At 40.0% G+C, this 19,231-nt stretch overlaps 2 protein-coding genes across 2 annotated transcripts in view; one reads left to right on the forward strand and one right to left on the reverse strand.

Moving 5' to 3' along the window:
- LOC102379812 (FRAS1-related extracellular matrix protein 2-like) overlaps positions 1-10,768 on the forward strand; it is a gene marked incomplete at its 5' end in the record, with an annotated part of 138,667 nt that extends 127,899 nt beyond the window's left edge. The window contains 8 exons of the mRNA XM_006038086.2: positions 771-963; positions 1,608-1,712; positions 1,954-2,081; positions 3,664-3,798; positions 5,702-5,828; positions 6,614-6,801; positions 6,896-7,042; positions 7,442-10,768. Of these exons, the coding sequence (XP_006038148.1) occupies positions 771-963; positions 1,608-1,712; positions 1,954-2,081; positions 3,664-3,798; positions 5,702-5,828; positions 6,614-6,801; positions 6,896-7,042; positions 7,442-7,972 (1,554 nt within the window). The remainder of the gene's footprint in view (positions 1-770; positions 964-1,607; positions 1,713-1,953; positions 2,082-3,663; positions 3,799-5,701; positions 5,829-6,613; positions 6,802-6,895; positions 7,043-7,441) is intronic.
- Positions 10,769-11,602: 834 nt separating this feature from the next.
- On the reverse strand, positions 11,603-19,075 carry LOC102380063 (SWI/SNF-related matrix-associated actin-dependent regulator of chromatin subfamily A member 5-like). The gene is made up of 5 exons (XM_006038087.3): positions 18,159-19,075; positions 16,615-16,733; positions 15,171-15,383; positions 14,056-14,166; positions 11,603-11,901 (listed from the first exon to the last, which is right to left on the reverse strand). Exons 2-5 carry the CDS (start codon positions 16,684-16,686, stop codon positions 11,836-11,838), a joined length of 462 nt encoding a protein of 153 aa, XP_006038149.3. The 5' UTR covers positions 16,687-16,733; positions 18,159-19,075; the 3' UTR covers positions 11,603-11,835.
- Positions 19,076-19,231: the final 156 nt, after the last annotated feature.

A 19,231-nucleotide genomic window follows, 5' to 3' on the forward strand; every position in this document is an offset into this window, starting at 1 on the left:
TATATTATCTGTTCTGTCATACCCACTACAGCCTCTGTATGGACCCAGGAAAGAGAGAGAGAGAGAGAGAGAAACTCGAACTATAAAATTCGGACAATATTTTCAAACAGCAGAGTTTAAAGGTGCTAAAATGTGAAGTTTTGGTTCAATCTATTGTACAGACAGGTGCCATTGGAAAACCTGGTTCTGGATCCAGGTGCAGTTTTTGACCACCCCCAAAGTACACGGCTATCCAGATCTGACCTTTAGATTAATCCAGCTCTAATCGTCACACATCTTGCAATTAATTATGAAAGGAATGAAAGCAAAAGAACCAAAACTGTAATTGGTGCTAATTCTGAAAGAGCACTGGCTTTGTAGGTTTGAAAAAGGTCTCCAGGGAATATGAGATTGGTAATCTCAATTCAACACTGTCATGGATATTTCTCTAGACCCTTTTATTTCTTTACAGTGTGGAACAACTCTCAGGGCAATGTTGGCTTGCCTTGTGGTTTGCCAGAAATGCACGAGTGCCTGTCTGATTTTAGTCAATGCCAGAACTCCAGTTCTTTTCATATGCCTCAGAACATATCCAAAATGAAGAACAGATGTGTAAGCCTGTCTAGTGAGGAGTGTAAAAGAAAGACCTTCCGTAAATTTGACTGACTGAAGATAGAGAATGAGGCTCTTTGTTACTGTTAGAATAGCCCATAGGCTCACTGCCATGTTTTTCTTCTACCTTCTCGGGGTTAGACATGAAAGCAGTAACCTTCTGCCCTGGTGTTTTTCAGGTGTTAAACCTGGTGCAGTCTTATGTCACACTGCGCATCCCCCTCTATGTCTCCTACGTCTTTCACTCTCCTGTAGCGGTTGGTGGCTGGCAGCACTTTGACTTGCAGTCTGAACTACGACTCACCTTTGTGTATGATACTGCCATCCTGTGGAAAGACGGCATAGGCAGCCCCCCAGAATCAGAGCTCCAGGGTGAGGAATAAGAGCTTTCCTTATGATTAAACATTATTTCGCCAGGATCCCGTCTTCAGTGCAGGAATCCTGGAGTAGGTAGTGTGAATAACTTGGGCTGCTTCCTGGCCTTAAAAATCACAGAGGAAGTACCAGCAAGGCTGATTCCTACTATTAAAATGCCCAATGTTTTCTTTTTTAATTATATGTGGCATTGGCACTATTGTATAAAATCTTTCCCCCTTTTAAGTCTACCAAACACTGAAGAAGAAAAAAACAAAGAAGATACACGCTTTGGATGATAGACGATTTGCTCCCACAGACCACCTCTGGGGGGCAAAGTATCTGATGGATTCATTTTTGCAAAGCAGTAAATCCAGTGTGGATGCCTCTGTTAATGAGCACCTGCTAAAGAGTAATCTCACAGCACATGGGGCCAGAAGTTCTTGTGTTACAGTGTAAATCATTGTATATCTGTTGAAATCTAGTAGTCTGGGGATCTGAGTGTAATGGGGGTGGAGGAGAGGGAATAGGTCACCCAGTGAGTGATGCAAGTGTGCAGCATACTTCATGTTTCTAAACGCTTAAACTAGCCAAAGGACCTTTGTTGAAAGGCCGGTGAAAGAACAGTCCTTGATAGACATGACAGATTTTCTTCTTTTTAGGATCTCTCTACCCAACCAGCATGAGAATCAATGATGAAGGGCGACTGGTTGTGAACTTCAGGACAGAAATTCATTTCCGAGGACAGTTGGTAATGTCTCACCCAGGTAAGAGCCTCATTCATCCTCCTGGGCTGACATCTCTAGAATTGTCAGTAGTGCTGCTTTTTCATGAGCGCCAGTATTTTGTAATAACAAGCTTGTTTCAACAGAGTAAATGAAATGAACATCACTCTCTTCACGAGTGCTGGGTAATTCCTGGGTTTGTGTATTTCCTCAGTTGCTGTATGCTGACTGAGTCTGAGCCCTCTTGTATAAGGAGCTCATAACTTGCCATTTGCTTTTACAGGAACTTCATTATCCTCAATGGTGATGTCTGCTGATCACCCTGGTCTCACGTTTACACTGAGTCTCTTGCGAAGCGAGCCAACTTTCCACCAGCCTGTTCAGCAGTGGACCTTTATCTCAGACTTTGCTGTGAGTGTATATGGGGAGCTGGATATGGGAGACAGAGGGCTTTCTGAGTGCAGGTCAACATTCACTCATATTCAGGTGAAAGCTGTCTGTGCAGCAGTTTGCATTGGAAGACCAGTCAGAATCCATCCAGTTAGACTGACTCTAGTATATAACAATGACAGGGGTAATTTAGTTCTTTCCTTCTCAAAGCTGTTCAGACTGTTGATGTTCACTTCATACTTTCTTTTTACATAATGAATAATCATAACCCCTTCTGGGGTCCCTAGCTTGCATTACCTCCCATATACATTGCCAGAAAGGGCAAGTGATTTGCCCAGATTAGAGCCTTGTTCAAGATGAGAGTTAATTGGTCCCGTCTCCTTCTGAGCAGACCAGAGAATGCTGCTTGGACAGGTGTGAGGGTCACAGAAGCAAATACGTAAGGCAGTGACTGACTCTACAGTGCAGTGTGTGTGGGCAGATGCTGAGCCTACCTGGATTCCAGTGCAGGGCTGGAGCTCAGCATTGGATTAAATAAAGGAGGAACACTATGGAAAGAGGAGAATTATGCTTTTGGTTATTTTCAGGCTGCTTGATATAGATAAGAAAATTAAATGGCTTTGAGGGAAAATAGCACTTGAAAGATCACTGCAGCATTACATTTGAATTCTGCTGTGTAAAATCTTCTGACCACCCTTGGCTCGCAGGACTGTAGATTTGAAATAACCCAAAATAATGCATGTTTGCCCAGAATAAACCTCCAAGTTTATAGAAGCAGAGTTAAGGGGAATTTCACTGCCTGGGTGGGAGGGTCATGCAACAGGCCAGCTATAGAGCTTGGAATAAGACCAGGTCCTCTTCCCTGTTCTGACCCTATCCAATACCCCATCACTGCATCCCTGAGAAAATAGTTTATCTGAAGTGCCCCAGTATAGTCTGGATTCTACTAGCCTGTGAAGCAGGAAGGTAGCAAGGGGCACATCTACATGAGATGTTTAATGCAGAGCTGCCTAATTAGCTCCACAGTAAAGTTTCCGTGCCTACATGTGCAGCCCTAGTAGGCCACAGTAAACTCTGTCGTAGGATAGTACTTGTACTCGCATTGCAAGTACTATTCTACTACGGAGTTGTTTACTGTGCAGCATTGTACATGTAGACGCTGATAGGGCTGGCTGGGGCCTGAGGGTGCTTCAGGGAGGGGCTGCCTGCCAGCTAGCCCCACACTGTGGCACCCTCATGGCTCAGTGTGGCACACTGTGGCACCCTCGGGGCTGTGCGCTGCTGTTCCAGGCACACATTCAAATGTGGTGAATGTTACACGATATGTGTCAGAGTTTATTGCTTCACATTAATTGCGCATGTAGACATCCAGGGAGAGGACCCTTGTATTTTGAATCTATATCCTACCTAGAATGAAACATCTCTATTATAGACTTTCATGCCCATACCCTCCAAAAGTATGTAGGCACCCAAATTTCATTGCTGGCATTTGATCATCTAAACCTCTGGCCTTGGAAATGATGGTATATATGTTGAACTGCAGTGTTAGCTGTTCAGAGCCTGTAGAAATGTGCACTTTCTAACAGTGTGTTTCTTTTGCCAGGTACGAGACTACTCTGGTACTTATACTGTGAAATTTCTCCCTTGTACTGCTGCACCCAACAAGGAATATACCCTTCCCATCATCTGTAACCCTCAGGAACCAATCACCTTCGAGCTAGATATTCGGTTCCAACAGGTATGGTATTGTGTTTTGTTCAGAGATGAACATTCTTGGCACACAAACAAGTGGGCATAAACTGACTAAAAATCAATTCATGCAGGAAATTAGAAGGAGACTCACTTGGAGGACTGAGGTTCTGGAGGAGCTTTCTTATCAAAGAAGTAGAGGCAAAAGGTAAAAAACTAGCCAGTTATGAGATGGAGCTTAATTAGCTAATGAGGGAGGTGGCCCAGACATAGTTGCCTGCAGTAGCAGGTGACTAAAGAGAATCTCCCAGGTCATTAGGTCATCTTGTCCTTAATATTGAACTCCTAGTAGTCAGATAGCTGTAGAGCAGTGCTTATGGCTTGTGGTACACTGAGATCCAATGTAATTGAGAGCTCTTTTCAGTTGTTTATTTCATGGTTTGTCATAGCCCAGGGCCCAACCCCTTCAGTGATATTTTGCACTAAGCAGCCTCTGCGAGCTGTTCAGGGAGACTAAAAAGTGCATGAATTGAAAATCAGATGCTGTTTTTCATAACGTGGAGCTCCACAATTCTGAATGTTGTCTAAAGCTGAGGCTAAACTAAATGTAATGGAATTAAACTGACAGGATCCTGTAGTGGTGCCATGAGAAATCAGGCCTATAGATGTGGACACATGCTTGCTCAAATCATAGAATCCTTCTGTGCTGGTGTCAATAAATGCAGTACTTCAGATCCATCATCATGGGTGGAATAAGGCATATCTATATGGTAGTTTGAGCTAAAGGATTGTAGAACTGAGCATTGACTTTCTAACCATGGCCTGTACTCTCAAAATTCCTAAAATTAAGCTTTTGGAAGGCTTACTTAGGTACCTACAAAAGTGACCTGACTTTCAAAGGCATTAAGCACCCAAGCAGGACATACCGATTTCAGTCAGGGCTGCAGGGAAGTCAGCACTTTTGAAAATCAGGCCACTCATTTTAGGTATCTTAAAACAGGTTTGGCATCTACTATGAAGCACCCAGTTTGGAAGGTCTTTGCCTATGTGAGCAGAACTCTTGTTAGTTCAATACAGATTAATTAAATGAACAATTTCCATTTATGACTGTAAGGCTCCAAGAGAAATTTTCTGCAGTTTCCTCTATCATATCAGCAGCACAACCATATTGTGCACAAAGGAAGTTAAGCATCCATAGCAAGGAACAAGGTTTGGACATCAAGTAGAGGAGCTAAAATTGCTATGGGAGCCAAAGCTTTGAATAGTTACCAGAAAAAAAACAAATCCCTAAGCCTGTATCACTAGTATTTGGGGGGTTTCCCTGCAATTTTTATTAATACATGGAGAAAACTGAATGACACAGAGACTGAGGAATGGTAGATGGAGCTTCTTGCCCTCAGAGCATGAGCTTGAATCTGAACAAAAACCATTTCTGACTGCAGACTGTTGTTTGGAGATGGGAAAATGAGTTAATGCCCTCAGCTAAGTTTCACTATGCACGTTCACTCATACAAAGGATTCTTCCAGTCGATTTTGCAGGTAGCACAGAGAAACTGGTCATGTGTTCATACCTGGGGAAACAGAAAATGTTAGTATCCCAGGCCACGTCCTATTTCACACAACATTTTACAAACTCTGAACATTGGTTGAAAGAAGGCCAATACACTGGTTTGCCTCTTTAATGGAGTGAGGAAAGTTGGAGATGCATTCCGTTCCTTTTAGCACTATGATCTCATGCATAAGATTGGTGTCAGAACTCAACCAGCTAGTGGTTTTATCTCCTATATAATAGGTCTGATACTGCACTGCCTGTATTCATTATACGTTAGGATTTGGGAAGTGCAGTGAGTTACCCAATTAGCAAAATATCACTAAATCAGTGATGTTTGTAAAGCTGTAGCTAGATATCAAAGCAGCTTTGTGATGATTATTTTTAATTATTTCTGTCACAGGTCAGTGACCCAGTAGCTGCTGAGTTCAGTCTCAATACTCATATGTTCTTGCTCTCCAAGAAGGACCTCTGGATATCTGATGGTTCCATGGGATTTGGAGAAGGAACTGATGTGGCTTTTACTGAAGGTAAAAATAGCCTATACTCCATTGCTGTCCACATAATACCCTAATGATGAATGCTTATGTGAGTTCCAGAGAGTGGCTGCATTTGATGTACTGTTTCCTCACATTTTCCTCAGTGTTTCCTATTGGCTAACTTGTAGAGATCCCTGCTTAGCATGAATCCTATTAATCCTATTCTTAGGAGCCTATTTACTTTGCCATAGCATAGTTACCCAGAAGTCAGGCACTGCAGTGCTCATTGATGTAACTCTAGGATTTCAACCCAATGATAGCCATCATTCACCTTGATTTGCACCCAGTGTTACACAACACATTTGGCACTCTAGGGGAATTCAGATAAACCAACGCTGAACCAAAAATCATTTTGTTCAGACTTTTTCTTACTCGTGTCCTTAGTTTGAAACCAAACCACTCTGGTGGATCAGTTTTTCATATTACTTGACTATAACAGCTATCAAGTTGGATACCCTTTTTATGTGAATGTGGGTTACACCCCAATAAGAAAGGGAAAAAGGATATTGTTACTGAAGGACTGCATAGTAAAAACCACAAGATCAACACTATCATCTAACTGAGTAAGGACCAAAGCCAGTAATAAAGACATTATGTTCTACTAATGCATGTTGGCAGATGCTATTTCCACTGTTATTCTCTAAGCTGAGTGCTTAACTACAAAGCTGTAATAATCATATGGCATTTTTATTGTTTAAATAAACTATTTATTGTTCGTCCAATTGAAAACAAATTATTTCCTATGGTGGTCACATGGGTTGCATTTCCTTTATTAGGGTCTGAAATCTATGGCCGAGTGATGGTGGATCCTGTTCAGAATCTAGGAAACTCTTTCATCTGTAACATTGAAAAGGTTTTTCTGTGCACTGGGGCTGACGGGTACGTGCCCAAGTACAGTCCAGATAATAAAGAATACGGATGCCTGGCTGACTCACCTTCTCTCCTGTACAGATTCAAGATCCTGGTATGTAAATTGTTTTTGTTCTTTTTTTTTCCTCTACAGTAATTTAGATGTTAAAAACTTGCTAATCTGGAAACAGCACATTTACTTTTCCTAGGATAAGGCTCAGCCTGAGACCCAGACGAAAGCCTTTGGAAGCATGGAGTTTCAAGCTAAATTGGCAATTGACCACACAGATGCTCTTCCTTTAGTAAAGCAGCCTGGTTCTGATGGTTTCAGTCTCTCATCTGCTCCTCTTTTCCAGGTACATTCTCCAATAATTATATTGCAGCCTCACTTTTCTTGTAGTTGGGGAACAACATTACCGTATCACATCTCAGATGGAAACAGCTAAGTAACTAGAGGAGGGGTGGGTAAGATGCAGCCCACCAGGCCATTCTATCCAGCCTGTGGGGCCCCTAAAAAATTCACAAAATTAATATTCATCTGCCCCTGGCTGCTTGTCATGCAGCCCTGGATAGCTTGCCAAAACTCAGTAAGCAGCCCTTCGATTAAAATAATTGCCTGCCCCTGAACTATTGTCATCAGGAGCCCTGCTTTAGTTTCTTGTTACCAGAGGAATTATTTACTTTATGCTTCTGGAATTTGTTCAGTGTCCTTGCGCTTTCAATTTATAATCAAAGGATTTTTTTTTTTTTTTAAGGTGGCAGCAGGCCGAGAATGGTACATTCATACTATTTACATGGTTCGGTCAAAAGCGAATGCAAACAGAGCAATTGGCAAGAGAAGCCTAGAATACCATCATGTGTTGTCCCCTGGTAGCAGAGAAACCAGCCTCGTGACCTCGAAGCGTAATCGGAGAGCTAACCCAATTGCCCCTGGCCTGTCCCAAGACATTGGAGCAGATAAAAACAGGGGCACAAATATTCAGCATATAGCACTTGACCGTTCCAACAAAATCAACATCAACCAGAAAGATCTGTTCCCAGCAGGTGGGCATTATCAGAGGCCAGTGCTGGAAATCGCCAGTGAAGACTCTGAAAACAATATTGTGCCTGTTGCCGGAGGAGCAGCTGGGTTGCTGCTTCTGATCTCCACCACTATCTTTATAGTGTTTTTTTTAAAGCGAGAGAGACAGCCCTCTGCTGGGAAAAGAAAGCCATCCATTACCTGCTCCAGCAGCAATGAAACTGTGACCACAGGACACAGCAGTAGTGACAGCTCGGAAGTCTAGGGGCTCTCAGAGCGTATTATACGATTTCATCACAAAAACAGATGCTTAACCCTGGCTAAGTCCTTTGCAGAGACACAGAACCGACTGCTTTGATTTTGCTGTTAGTCTTGTTACTTGCTTCTGAACATAGGCAAGAAGGTGTGTGTGTGTGTTAGGTTCAAGTGTGAGTGACTTGCTTATAGAGGTCAAAACTGTTTTCCAGAATGAGCTGGCACTTGTTTAAACTGCCATTTTTTTTTTCAAAACAAAAAAGAAAAAGCTTTTAAGAACCAGATTGTGCAGCTATAAATGTGCCTTATATCCACAACAGAAGCCCGGTGCTCTTCAAAGGGATGTTGGTTTTAGTTACTTGTACAGTATGTAGGTGTCATAGTTTTTGTAAGATAGGAACTAAGAAACGGTGGATTTTCACTCCTTTGGAATGAAACAGGTTTGTGTCAGTTTCTAATAGGAGACATTGGTGCCCAACAAGCATCTTCCCCTTTAACAGCTGCAAGACTCAAATCAGATCAGAATGACTAGGTTCTGATATGCTACAATTAACTACAATAATTTTGTTCTGCGTGTACATAATGAATAGACCGTAGTTTCCAATCTGGTACGAGTACCACCAGTGGCATGCAGACAGCCTGTCAGTGGTACACGTTAACAAACTTATTATAATTATTTTATACGACAAAAATTTGCTGGTGGTACTTAACGTTGTATTGTTTTAAATGGGTGGTGCGCAATCTGTCAGAGTTTGGGAACTGCTGGAATAGGGATTAGAAGCCTACACTGACTCCATTGAAAAACAGTGACTGAGGGCATGCTGACACGGATTAGGGTGGCTCTTGAGATAGAGTAGCTGAGTCCAAGTAAGAACTATCAGAGCTATCCCCCAATTGTGCCATGCTTAACAATCAAGCAGTGATGCATCCTCAAGATTCCTTTGGCAAAGCCCATCTAAGAACTGCAGAAAATCCAAAGACAGGAACAGGGAGTTGTAGGACTGCTGCTGGCTGAGAGCATGGCATTCACCATGCAGGTAAGCTCCAAACACATTGGGGAAAGCAGAGCACAAGATGCAACTGGGAGTGGGGTTTATACTCAAGATAGCAGTGTGTATAGGCTTGAAGTAGATATTTTGGGAACCCTCCCCAGTGTAGGCAAGCCCATACAACAGTGAAATCCCACATGCCAGTGACAACTGATAAAAGGTGGGTACTCACTACACACAAATTGCTTCATTCTCTTTCTATTTCAAGACATCCTTTCTTTGTTGTAGTTAATGGGTCAGTGGATCACTTGTTTCTTCAAACAGCTCCCTGGTGAGGGTCCTGGGGTTGTGTCACTATAGATGGTGTTCACTTTCTGCAAACAAACTTTACTCAACAACAATAAAGATTTTAAACCCCTGGGTACATACAGGTCACTCATCTTATCAAAATATGTCGCTTGTGGAAACTACATGGGAGGCAGTGGCAGGGAAGGACAGAACCCCACCATTCTGCCTTGACACAGAGGCAGTTAAATAAGCCAGAAAAGGCCACAACCTAAACCGCACTATGGCAATAGAAAATACTTATGTGCTCCAGCAAGCAGAAAAGTTCTTTAATCTGTTTCTCTTGGAGATCTCCATTATGAGCTTGTATTCTAATGGTAAAAACAAGAGGCAGCAACATGTTTCTAGTCACTGCTCAACGATCCTATGAATTTTTTCAAACTGCTTATAAATACTGAGTAGTTTACAAATTATGTGAGGAAACCACACACACAAACTTTTTTGCAGTATGCTAATGGACTGTTCAGAAAAGTGTCAAATAAATTATTCACTCAATTCTTTTGCTAATTGCAGCCTGTATTAATCTTGTGTGAATTCTATTTCCAGCAGTTTTCATTGCAGGCGAATCAATTTTAGGGCTTGGGGGAAATAATTGGCTTTAAAAATCAGTAAGATCAGTAACTGCTGTAGTACCTGGCTCAGGAGACCGTTTAAACCATAATTGTACTTAACAAGGTATATTTGAAAGCCATTTTTCTTATATGGTTAACAAGGTGCTACAGCATTCAAAGAGAGCTACTTAGACTTCTGTTACAGATTTGACACTAGTCTTGCATCAACTTTCTAAAAACAGGCAAAAAGATGTGTGTTATGTGAACAATGAGTATTAGAACGTATGCTCCCCAGTTAAAGCATGGTTAACCCATTGATAGTCATCTGGAGGCAAGTTATAGACAAAGGGCACAGAACATGCTTGTATGAACTCAGTAAGTGTTGTCTTATTACACTATATCCCAGCAATTGTACAGTAACTGTTTTTATAGAGACCTTATACAATGCTCTGTTTTATTTGTTCGCGTCTTAGTGCTCTATAAAGGCAACTGTGTGTGGCCTAAGGAGGAGATTTAAAAAGGTGAATTTAATGCATGATGAAAGACCAGTGTATAGTACAACAATGTTTCATTCAAACTGAGATGTTCTGGTTTGTGTTGTTAATTTGCAGCTCCTTCAGGAAACATGCTGAATCTCACTTTCTTTGGGAAATGCCTGTGATGGTTTATCCATACCAGTTAGTTCATGTAACAGAGACTGAGTGAGCTTGCAATGGGGCAGCTCTGTTCCATCGCAATTCCCGTGCTTAGGGCTTACCCTACAGTTGAGCAGAGGGGCTTACCCCCAAATACTTGAACTCAGTCTAACACAAAAGTCACAGGGCAGTCAAAACTAATTTAAAAATGCAAGTACATTGTTAAAATGTCAGAGACTGTAGGATAGGTCTTAGCACATCCTAACAGGTGCTAATAAAATTTACAATACTCCCACTCTGTGTGACTGATAGCATTTATTTCAGTGACAAACAGAACACACAGAAATGTTCTCATATTTTCTTGCATATCACATGCACCTGGATTTTGAAGGGGAGCCTGAAGAAAAAACCCCAAAATGATCTTTGATTGAAGTAAGTGGTAGCAGCAAGGGAGCCAAGCTTGCTGCCAGCACCACATGCTGGAGGGGGCCCATGGGCTGAGCCAGTGCACCAGGTCCTGGGCAGTGCACCAAGCCTGGGACTGCACCCTGGCTCTGGAGCCAGAGACCATGGCTGTGTTGGTCTGATCCAATGCACAGCTAGGGAGGGGAACCCCACGGGACAGAAAATCTGGTGGTGGGGGCAGGAGAGGGGAGGGAGCAACAGTAGCAGCTCCTAGAGCTACAGCAGTTGGCTTCTACCTCTTCTTCCCCCCCTGCCCCCCTCCCTCCCCACCAAAATTTCTAAACCTGTAGGGATCCCTTTTCCCTGCACATAATTCACACTTCAGATTTTCCCCAGCTGACGAGGGGGGCAAGGGAGGTGCAGGTTATGAGCAATTAACCTTAAGTTCTTTTTCTATAGGATGAGACCTATAAGTTAAAGAAATTTGTTTTGTTCAACTGCTGACACTTGAATCAAGCACTAACTACAGTTACATGTTATCAATTCACTCAAAAGTCCTCTGACTGCAAAATATGCTTGTAGGAACCAGAACAAGTTGGGGAGAAAGGTGGCCTGGAAGCCCTCTTATTACAATGTAAACAGCATGTGCATTACAGGATTCTCAAGCATTCACACTCCAGTGGAGCTATTAAAAAAAAAAAGTCTAAGCCTTGTATTAATAAATGAAGCCTATTTTATTACTTCAAGTGTTAATGGTAAAAAAAATTCAGCACAGCTGTTGCATTTAAAAAAGTGAAACTACAATAAGTACTATGTTTCTAGTTCAGTAAACAGATGAACCCGATGTCCTTTAATGACATAATAGTTGAGCATTGTACAGTACATCTTATGAAGACCCGTAAATTAAAGAACTACTTTTTAAATTTAGTGATTATAAAAATTCAGCATTCACAGCTTTAGCTTCTTTTTCCTTCCGCGACCATCAGGAGTACCATCCATTTTACGCTTCTGTGCCTGAAAGACAATTTTTATATAAAAATTAGTAATTTTTTTTTGTAAAGAATTAATAATATTCTCTTAACATGGGATATTAAAACAGATTATGAGAACCCAATATTTAATCAATATTTTTAAATGGGTTCAGATTAACTGGCTAGAACAGGAGTTCAAAACTAATAATAATCAACCCTTGTCTTTCAAAACATGCCTCTGTGCCAGCCTAAATTGTAGATCACATTTAAAACAATCCTGTTCAAACACTCTGCTCAAATTATAAAATACCCAAATGTTTCTTATGAAGAAGCGTGTAAACGTTCTCTCAATTACTTGCAACAAACAACCACCATTTCTGGATTTTAGGAAATCGATGTAAAAAGTTTCCTGGGATTTAGATTATCTAAGGCACACAAAATTGATAGTCATTTTACATCAGCTATTCATCCGTTAAATCTTTCCTGTATTCTGTCACTTCCTTCTAGGAGACGCAGGACGTGAAATACAGCAGGCACTGTGCCTATCCTACCCATACTGCCAGTGATTTGGGTTTGACAAGTTGATACACTGTTTTCACTGGAAGAAAGTGTGAAGGGGAAATAGAAGATACGAAGAGAAACAAATCTGAGTTCTGTAAAGCCACTTGCCTTTACATCTAAATCTAGATAAATACATATGTACATATACAACACACACACACATTTTATGGGTTGGAACTTCGAAACCAGTGTTGAATGTTCTATTAGGTTATAAGAGAGAAAAAAAAATCCCATTACATAAGTGGTTTCCCTTTGACCACATACAATATTATGTTATACCATCATTAAACTGCCAGGTGGAGAAGGCAGCTCATAGTTGGGGTGCATCAATGCAACTACCTTAATGCAACTAGGGCGTAGAAAGCATTCAGTACAGCACAATCTCTTTATGTTTTTACTTACGTATCACATCTTGGATATTAGTTAAGCTACTCTAAAAACAGGAAGTGTTCTGAAACCTAGCTAAAAATAGATACCATTTACTTATTTTACTAACCACAATTTTAATCCCCAAAAGACCCCTGAACCTCTAGTGGCAGGATAAAGCTTAAAATCTACTCTGCGAAAACACTGCTGATAGCTCACACACTTCACATACTTGTTTTTAAGATACACCAAACCCTGCTTGAGTCCCTAACACACTTTCACTTGTATACTGTGCCTTCATGTTAGCCTTAAGACTCAGGCACAAGAATGGCAACCTTTTAGAGGGACTTAAGCAGGATGGAACAGATTTGGACCAGGAGTTTATTGGAGCCTAAGGCCAAAAAAAAATTCCATATTCAAGCTCCTACTTAATCAGTTACTGGCCTTTAATAAAGTATCCCTGAAAGCACTTATTTTAAATACAGTAAATGTGTTATTAGGGCCTCCTGCCCTCCAAAAAAAATAATAAAAAAAACCAACAGATCAGCTGATCAGCAAAAATGTCATGGTTCTGTCACAGAACAGAAAGTCAACACTGAGGTCAGCTGTTCTGTTAAACTGCACCCTGAATTTACCAATAACTTTAATGTGTTTAAGCAAATTTAGTTAAACCATAGGGTTGTCCAATTATGCTAGGTATCTGCTGATAAGAGCTTTAGCAGTTTTTTTGCATAAGAACACCACATCTGCATCCTAAATGTATACAGATGGCTTACTAAATTAAATTTGGTAACAACGCAAACATGATTAACAAGCAAAGAACACCAATATAGTATTTGTATTTATGAATAAATATACCCACAGGAATGGGGGCTCAGTCGGTTCACCAGATAGCTGTATTGATTCATGAGGCAAAGTCCAGAGTGGAATCTTTGCTATTCATGATGCTTTAAGCAAAAAGTCTAAAAATTTTGGTCTCAAGTGCCTAAAATTACGCTTCCAAAAGCTAAACAACTCTGATTTACTTTCCTAGAAGATAGGCTCCGAAAGCTGCAGTTAAGCACTTGAGTTTGAAAACTACAGTTAAACTGGAAAATTAATAAGTGGGACACAGAAGCACATGGGGGACAGAATGATGTCTTAGGTAGCATTTCTCAGACGGCCAATACAGCACCCACTAACATATTAGAACAGCAGAGATGTAGCCTGTGTAGGTTATCAAACCAGCTGAAGAGACATTTAGGATGCCAACGTTTGGAAAAAACCTCACCGAAGAAGGTTTTGGTCCGCGTTTCTTCTTCTCTGCCTTCTCCTTTTCTTCTAGTTCCATGTTTTCTCTTTCAATCAAAGTGATTAAAGTATTGCATCGCCTTTGCAGCTCCTGATTATACACAACACATTAACTTGATTATTCAAAATCGACAGCATACCCATCTCCAAACAAGACTTTACGTTAATTGGAGCCTGTGGGGTTTCTTAAAGATTTATTTTTAAAAGTTCATAAACTTAGGGCTGCTATAATTACTGCTTATGACAAATTATTACATTTTAGAATGATTAAATACAGAAGTTTAGAAATTAATATTAAATCTCACCTCATTAAGACAAAAAGTAATAAGTTTGGAGTGAAACCCACAAAATAAGGTTTCACCATGGTCTAAAAAGCTTAATTAATTCCTAAATTATCCCTATTAGCTGGTTTAAAAATTAAACCCTAATGCCAGTTTTCAATTTTGGGCTATAAAAAGCATATTCCTATGATGCAAACTGCATCTATAATTAATCAGCCCTATATGAACTGCTGTAATTATAGATACAGATATATTATATGAATGGTCACAAGTGTGCAGTAACTATTTTCTGAGCTCTGAATTCCAAATTGTCTTACGTTTAGTAAGATTTTTGCAAGAGTTCCATATAGTAGATAAAAGCATAAAAATTACATCACACACACATTGTTAAATGTTGAAACTGCATGAAAATACACACACACACCAATATGTACTGTATGCACACATGCACCTGGCATCTGCATATTGATGAGCAATGTAGCCATGGGACAAATGAATTTATCATACCCCTTCAGCTGCCTACATGCCTTACATTCCCATCAGAACTTAAAACATTAAAAAAAAAAAAAAAAACACATTTAAATGTCAACCTGCTAAGAAAAATGTCTTGCACTTGAACTTCATCCCAACCATACAGTAGGTTTAATAAAAGGTATCACCCACAAAAATCCTTGCCTCACAACCTGCTATGAAACCACTTCATCCTTGGTAGCATTTGTACAGATAGTTCCTAAAAATATTCAGGAACAAAACAGTATTCAGATGAGAATTTCTAATTCATCCAGGAGTTAAACAGATCCAAATCAGCTCATACCATTGCAGTTCTGGACTTGAGGAACCAGTCAAATCTGAACTGGGGAGAGTTCCGAATACATTGTCTCAATTCATCATAAACATTTTCTTTGTCAAATCCTAACTTGTGAAGCATACAGATCAAGAAGCGATCTTCTTCTTCTGTGTAATTCTTCCCTTTATTAGTCCCGTATGATATCCTTAGCTGGTGGAAAGGCGCCTTGTATCTGCCAATCTAAAAGGAAGAAAAATATTTGAGCAAAGGTATGAAATAATTAGATACGCAATTTTTTTATATCAAGTTATATAGTTCACATGCACCAGCCATGGAGACAATTTAAAAATATTTTGGAAGTAAGTTCCTCCTGTTCTTTTCCTCTGCCAAGCTGTAGTTTGTGCTTGTGTACCTTAGCTATTAGATTGTTATAAGGAGCTACGGAGTCATTTGTGGTTTGCATTTGGTAGGATGTTCCCATGGACACTTTCCATCTTACCATTTATTACCTGGACACCTGTGTTAGCAGGCAATGTGCTTTACTTTCAGCCTAGGTTTCTTAAATAAATCTTAGCCAGTGGTGAGAAACAATAAAAATATATATACATGCAAATCACTCTTCCCCAAGGGACACAATCTCGTGCTGAAATTACTCGTTTCAATATCTGAACAGGGACACGGACAGCTGATTCAGACATGTTTGTTAAGGCGATCAGTGATCCAGCTACAGATTTTTGCACCCTAACAGCAGTATCAGACCCACAAAACTGTCACTCAAATCCCACTGGTAGCTTAGCAGTAGAGCTCTATAGAAAGACAAGGTGTGGAAGGTAAGTATTTCTTATTGTTAGAACACTGTCACAATTCCAGTGCAGTATACTGTCAAATTCATGAAGTCTTGGTAATTCCTGTGCACTAAAGGAATTGGAGGCTTGTATATTCTTATGCCAATGAACTTTTATCCCATGCTGTACCCAATAGGTGACAGTACTCTAACTTAATAATACTGTGACACCACACTCTGGATAGTATAATTTTGGCCCAATACCTGGAAGAATGACACCATTTCATTTCTGACTGTCCCAGCTCCAAAGAACATAGTAGGCTGTTAAGAATTTCACATGCTGAATAATTCATGTTGCCAAACTACAAGAGAGGTGTCAACTAGCAGTTGATTAAGTCATTTATAAACAGTTTGGCAGAATGTGGGTATCATCCACAACAGGAAGAAATTAGCAAATCAGTGGAGCAGTTATCAAGCTTCCAAATACTTTTCCACAGTATGGAGAGAAATGATGACCCTTTATGAACAATGACTGAGAAAAAGGAACTCCACCCTTTCCCCTGGGCCACAAAAGAGTGATTTAAGCCTGGCAGAGATCACATCCCTACAAAGGCAGGTAAGCTAGGTCCATTTAGCCTTAAAGAAGAGACTGAAAGGAAAAAAACAACCCTGAAAAAGGACAAATACCTTTGTGTCAAGTGCCTTCTTTATACTAATCCGCCTCTGAATTCTGGCTTCACCCCTTTCAATCTGAGCCATGATCTTTTCTATGTCCTGGAGTTCATTGCATCTTTCCCAGAACACAGCTAAAAACCAGAAGTCACTTGTTAGCCTCTTCTCATACACTTGACAAATTGGAACAAGTTGAGTTAAAGTAAGGTTTTCATCATAAATTGTTAAAACATTGCTCACTTCCTTTTCCTTTACTTAATACGTAAATCCCAAACGTATAATAGCAAATCACCATGGCACTAGTACTAAGAACTACATTACCAAATCAAGCTGGTGATTCTTCATTGAAACAGTATTGCTATGTTACTATCTTCCATTTTTTCTGCAACCAAACTCGCCAGTCTTTCCCCCATCCCTCCATCCGTGGAGCAGGAAAGAGGAAGAACAGAAGTTTAAGCAGTCAGGCTAGTTGCATTTGTCCCTGGATACTGCCTATTTGCCCCAGGACTGATGTGTATACATATCACCCCTCTAATCAGAGTTTAAAGTGAGCAGCTTAATTCACTGCTGCTTTTGCCACTGATTCCACAAAATAAACCTGGGACAACCATTCAGATACTTTGTCATATCCCAGTATAAACTGTCAGTACTTCTTATGGCATTAACCTTTTTTAGGATTTACCCCCCAGACAATAGAAATGGACATCTGATGGACTGCACTTTGTCCTGGGATAAAGTGGTTTATCCCAAAACAAATGCAATGTCTGCTTGTAGGCAAAGAGACCAGGGCCAGTTTTTCAAAAGGTACCAAGCTACCCAATATGCAGACAGGCAGCTAGTAGGATTTTCACAAGTGCCTAGTGTTTATCTGTAAACAACTCAAACTCTGACTGCAGAAGCCTGCAGATATTACAGTGGGAAATGCCACTTCAAGTCTCAGAAGAAGGCAGTAGCTGATTTGACTTTAGCAGTGCTATTTGCCTTCTTTAAATGTTAAGTTAAAGAATAAAGTAGAACTACGTTATCATCAATTGCAACATATACAAAAAGCCCCTCTCCCAGTGATGTTCTAAAAGTGTAGCATGTAAAGATGTTGGGAGGCCTGTTTACTTAGAAGGAAGGAAAAAAAGAATCATAACTAAATTTCAAATGGCATACTTACCTTTTCCTTCTGCAAAAGTAAGGGCTTTTTCGTTTTTTAAATAGAAAAAAACCCTGTCTTATTAAAAGTTAAACAGCTGAATCTGAAAACTCAGTTGATTGTAAAAGAAAATAGACTGGAATAGCTACGTTGATGGACATCTTACTGCACCTATAACTATAGAGGATCTATTTGTATCTAAATACATGTTCTATTCCCAAGTCAGATATATGCTCCCAGCCTGAATTTTTCAAAAAGTTACATGTGAACTTCTCAAAAAATAAAGATACATTCCCGGTATAAACATGAAAAATGTCTACACTTTCAAACTGGGAAAATAAATACACCAGGAACAATCCACTACCAATTAGTTATACATTCATGCAATAAAACTCATTTAAAAATAGAAAAATATTACCTGAATACTCAATTACTTCTTCTGGTGTTTTCCCTTCTACTTCCCGAGCTATATTTTCAATGTCATCACGGCCCCATTTTTCATTTGCTTTGATGAACTGGTTAAAATCTCTTTTATTCCAGTTGGTAAATCCCTTTAAAGCAATTAGAAGTAGACAATGCAAAAGTCCTTCAGTTGACTGTTTTAGATTTTGCTCATTAAAAACAAAACAAAACAAAAAAAAAAAACATTAATTTTAATTATTAAAACAACACCCTGAAAAGCCCTGATGTCATAAACCATAACCACAACAACAAAATCCTAGCCACTGCATTTTGCCATTAAATGGGTTTATGGTAAAAGTGTAGTAGTCCTTATCCAATTTCGCTTATGCCCTCTTCCCCAGTTTCACATCCCACCCCTTCTTCCTTTTAGTTGGAAGGCCTTAATTAAATCACAAATGCCCACTCTTCCCTAATCTTCCACTATTTCTTCTTACAAAGGCCACTCCTAGAGGAGAATCAACTCCCTCTTCAGAAGCTGACATTCTAGTGCCTTTACATGTTCATCAAGAGAAAGAACATCAGATAACCATTAAAAATCATTCAATGGGAATACTTGCTTTTCTCCAGGAGCATCCTTGTTGCATCTTTCTTGCAGTTCATACTTTAAACTGCTAGATAACATCCACAGGAATGACACTTGATGTGGACACATGTGAACCAGGAACTAAACTAGAAACATCTAGATATTTAATAATATCCTAGTCCCCCTAAGATGGATCCATTTCACTTGGGTAAAGATATTATTAAAAAAGATGAGTAATTAAAAAAAATCTTTTTTTGTCATTTGGCTCTTGTTTTTACTATAAAAATATTCAGTCAGCCACATCATTTCACAGCTTACCTGATTAAACAGATGGGAGAAACTATGAACATTTATACACATACATTTGCTTGGCTCTCTAGCACGTTGGAGCAGACTTGATTAATTGAGTGTCCTGAAGCACGAAAATTTACACGCTACGGCAGCCTTCCATGTCATGTGTATCAGCACTACCACATGTCTCCATGCTGAAAAAATGGTGGTGGGGC

This window comes from Alligator sinensis, unplaced genomic scaffold (assembly GCF_000455745.1).
Source record: "Alligator sinensis unplaced genomic scaffold, ASM45574v1 scaffold1854_1, whole genome shotgun sequence".
NCBI classification, from domain to species: domain Eukaryota; kingdom Metazoa; phylum Chordata; order Crocodylia; family Alligatoridae; genus Alligator; species Alligator sinensis.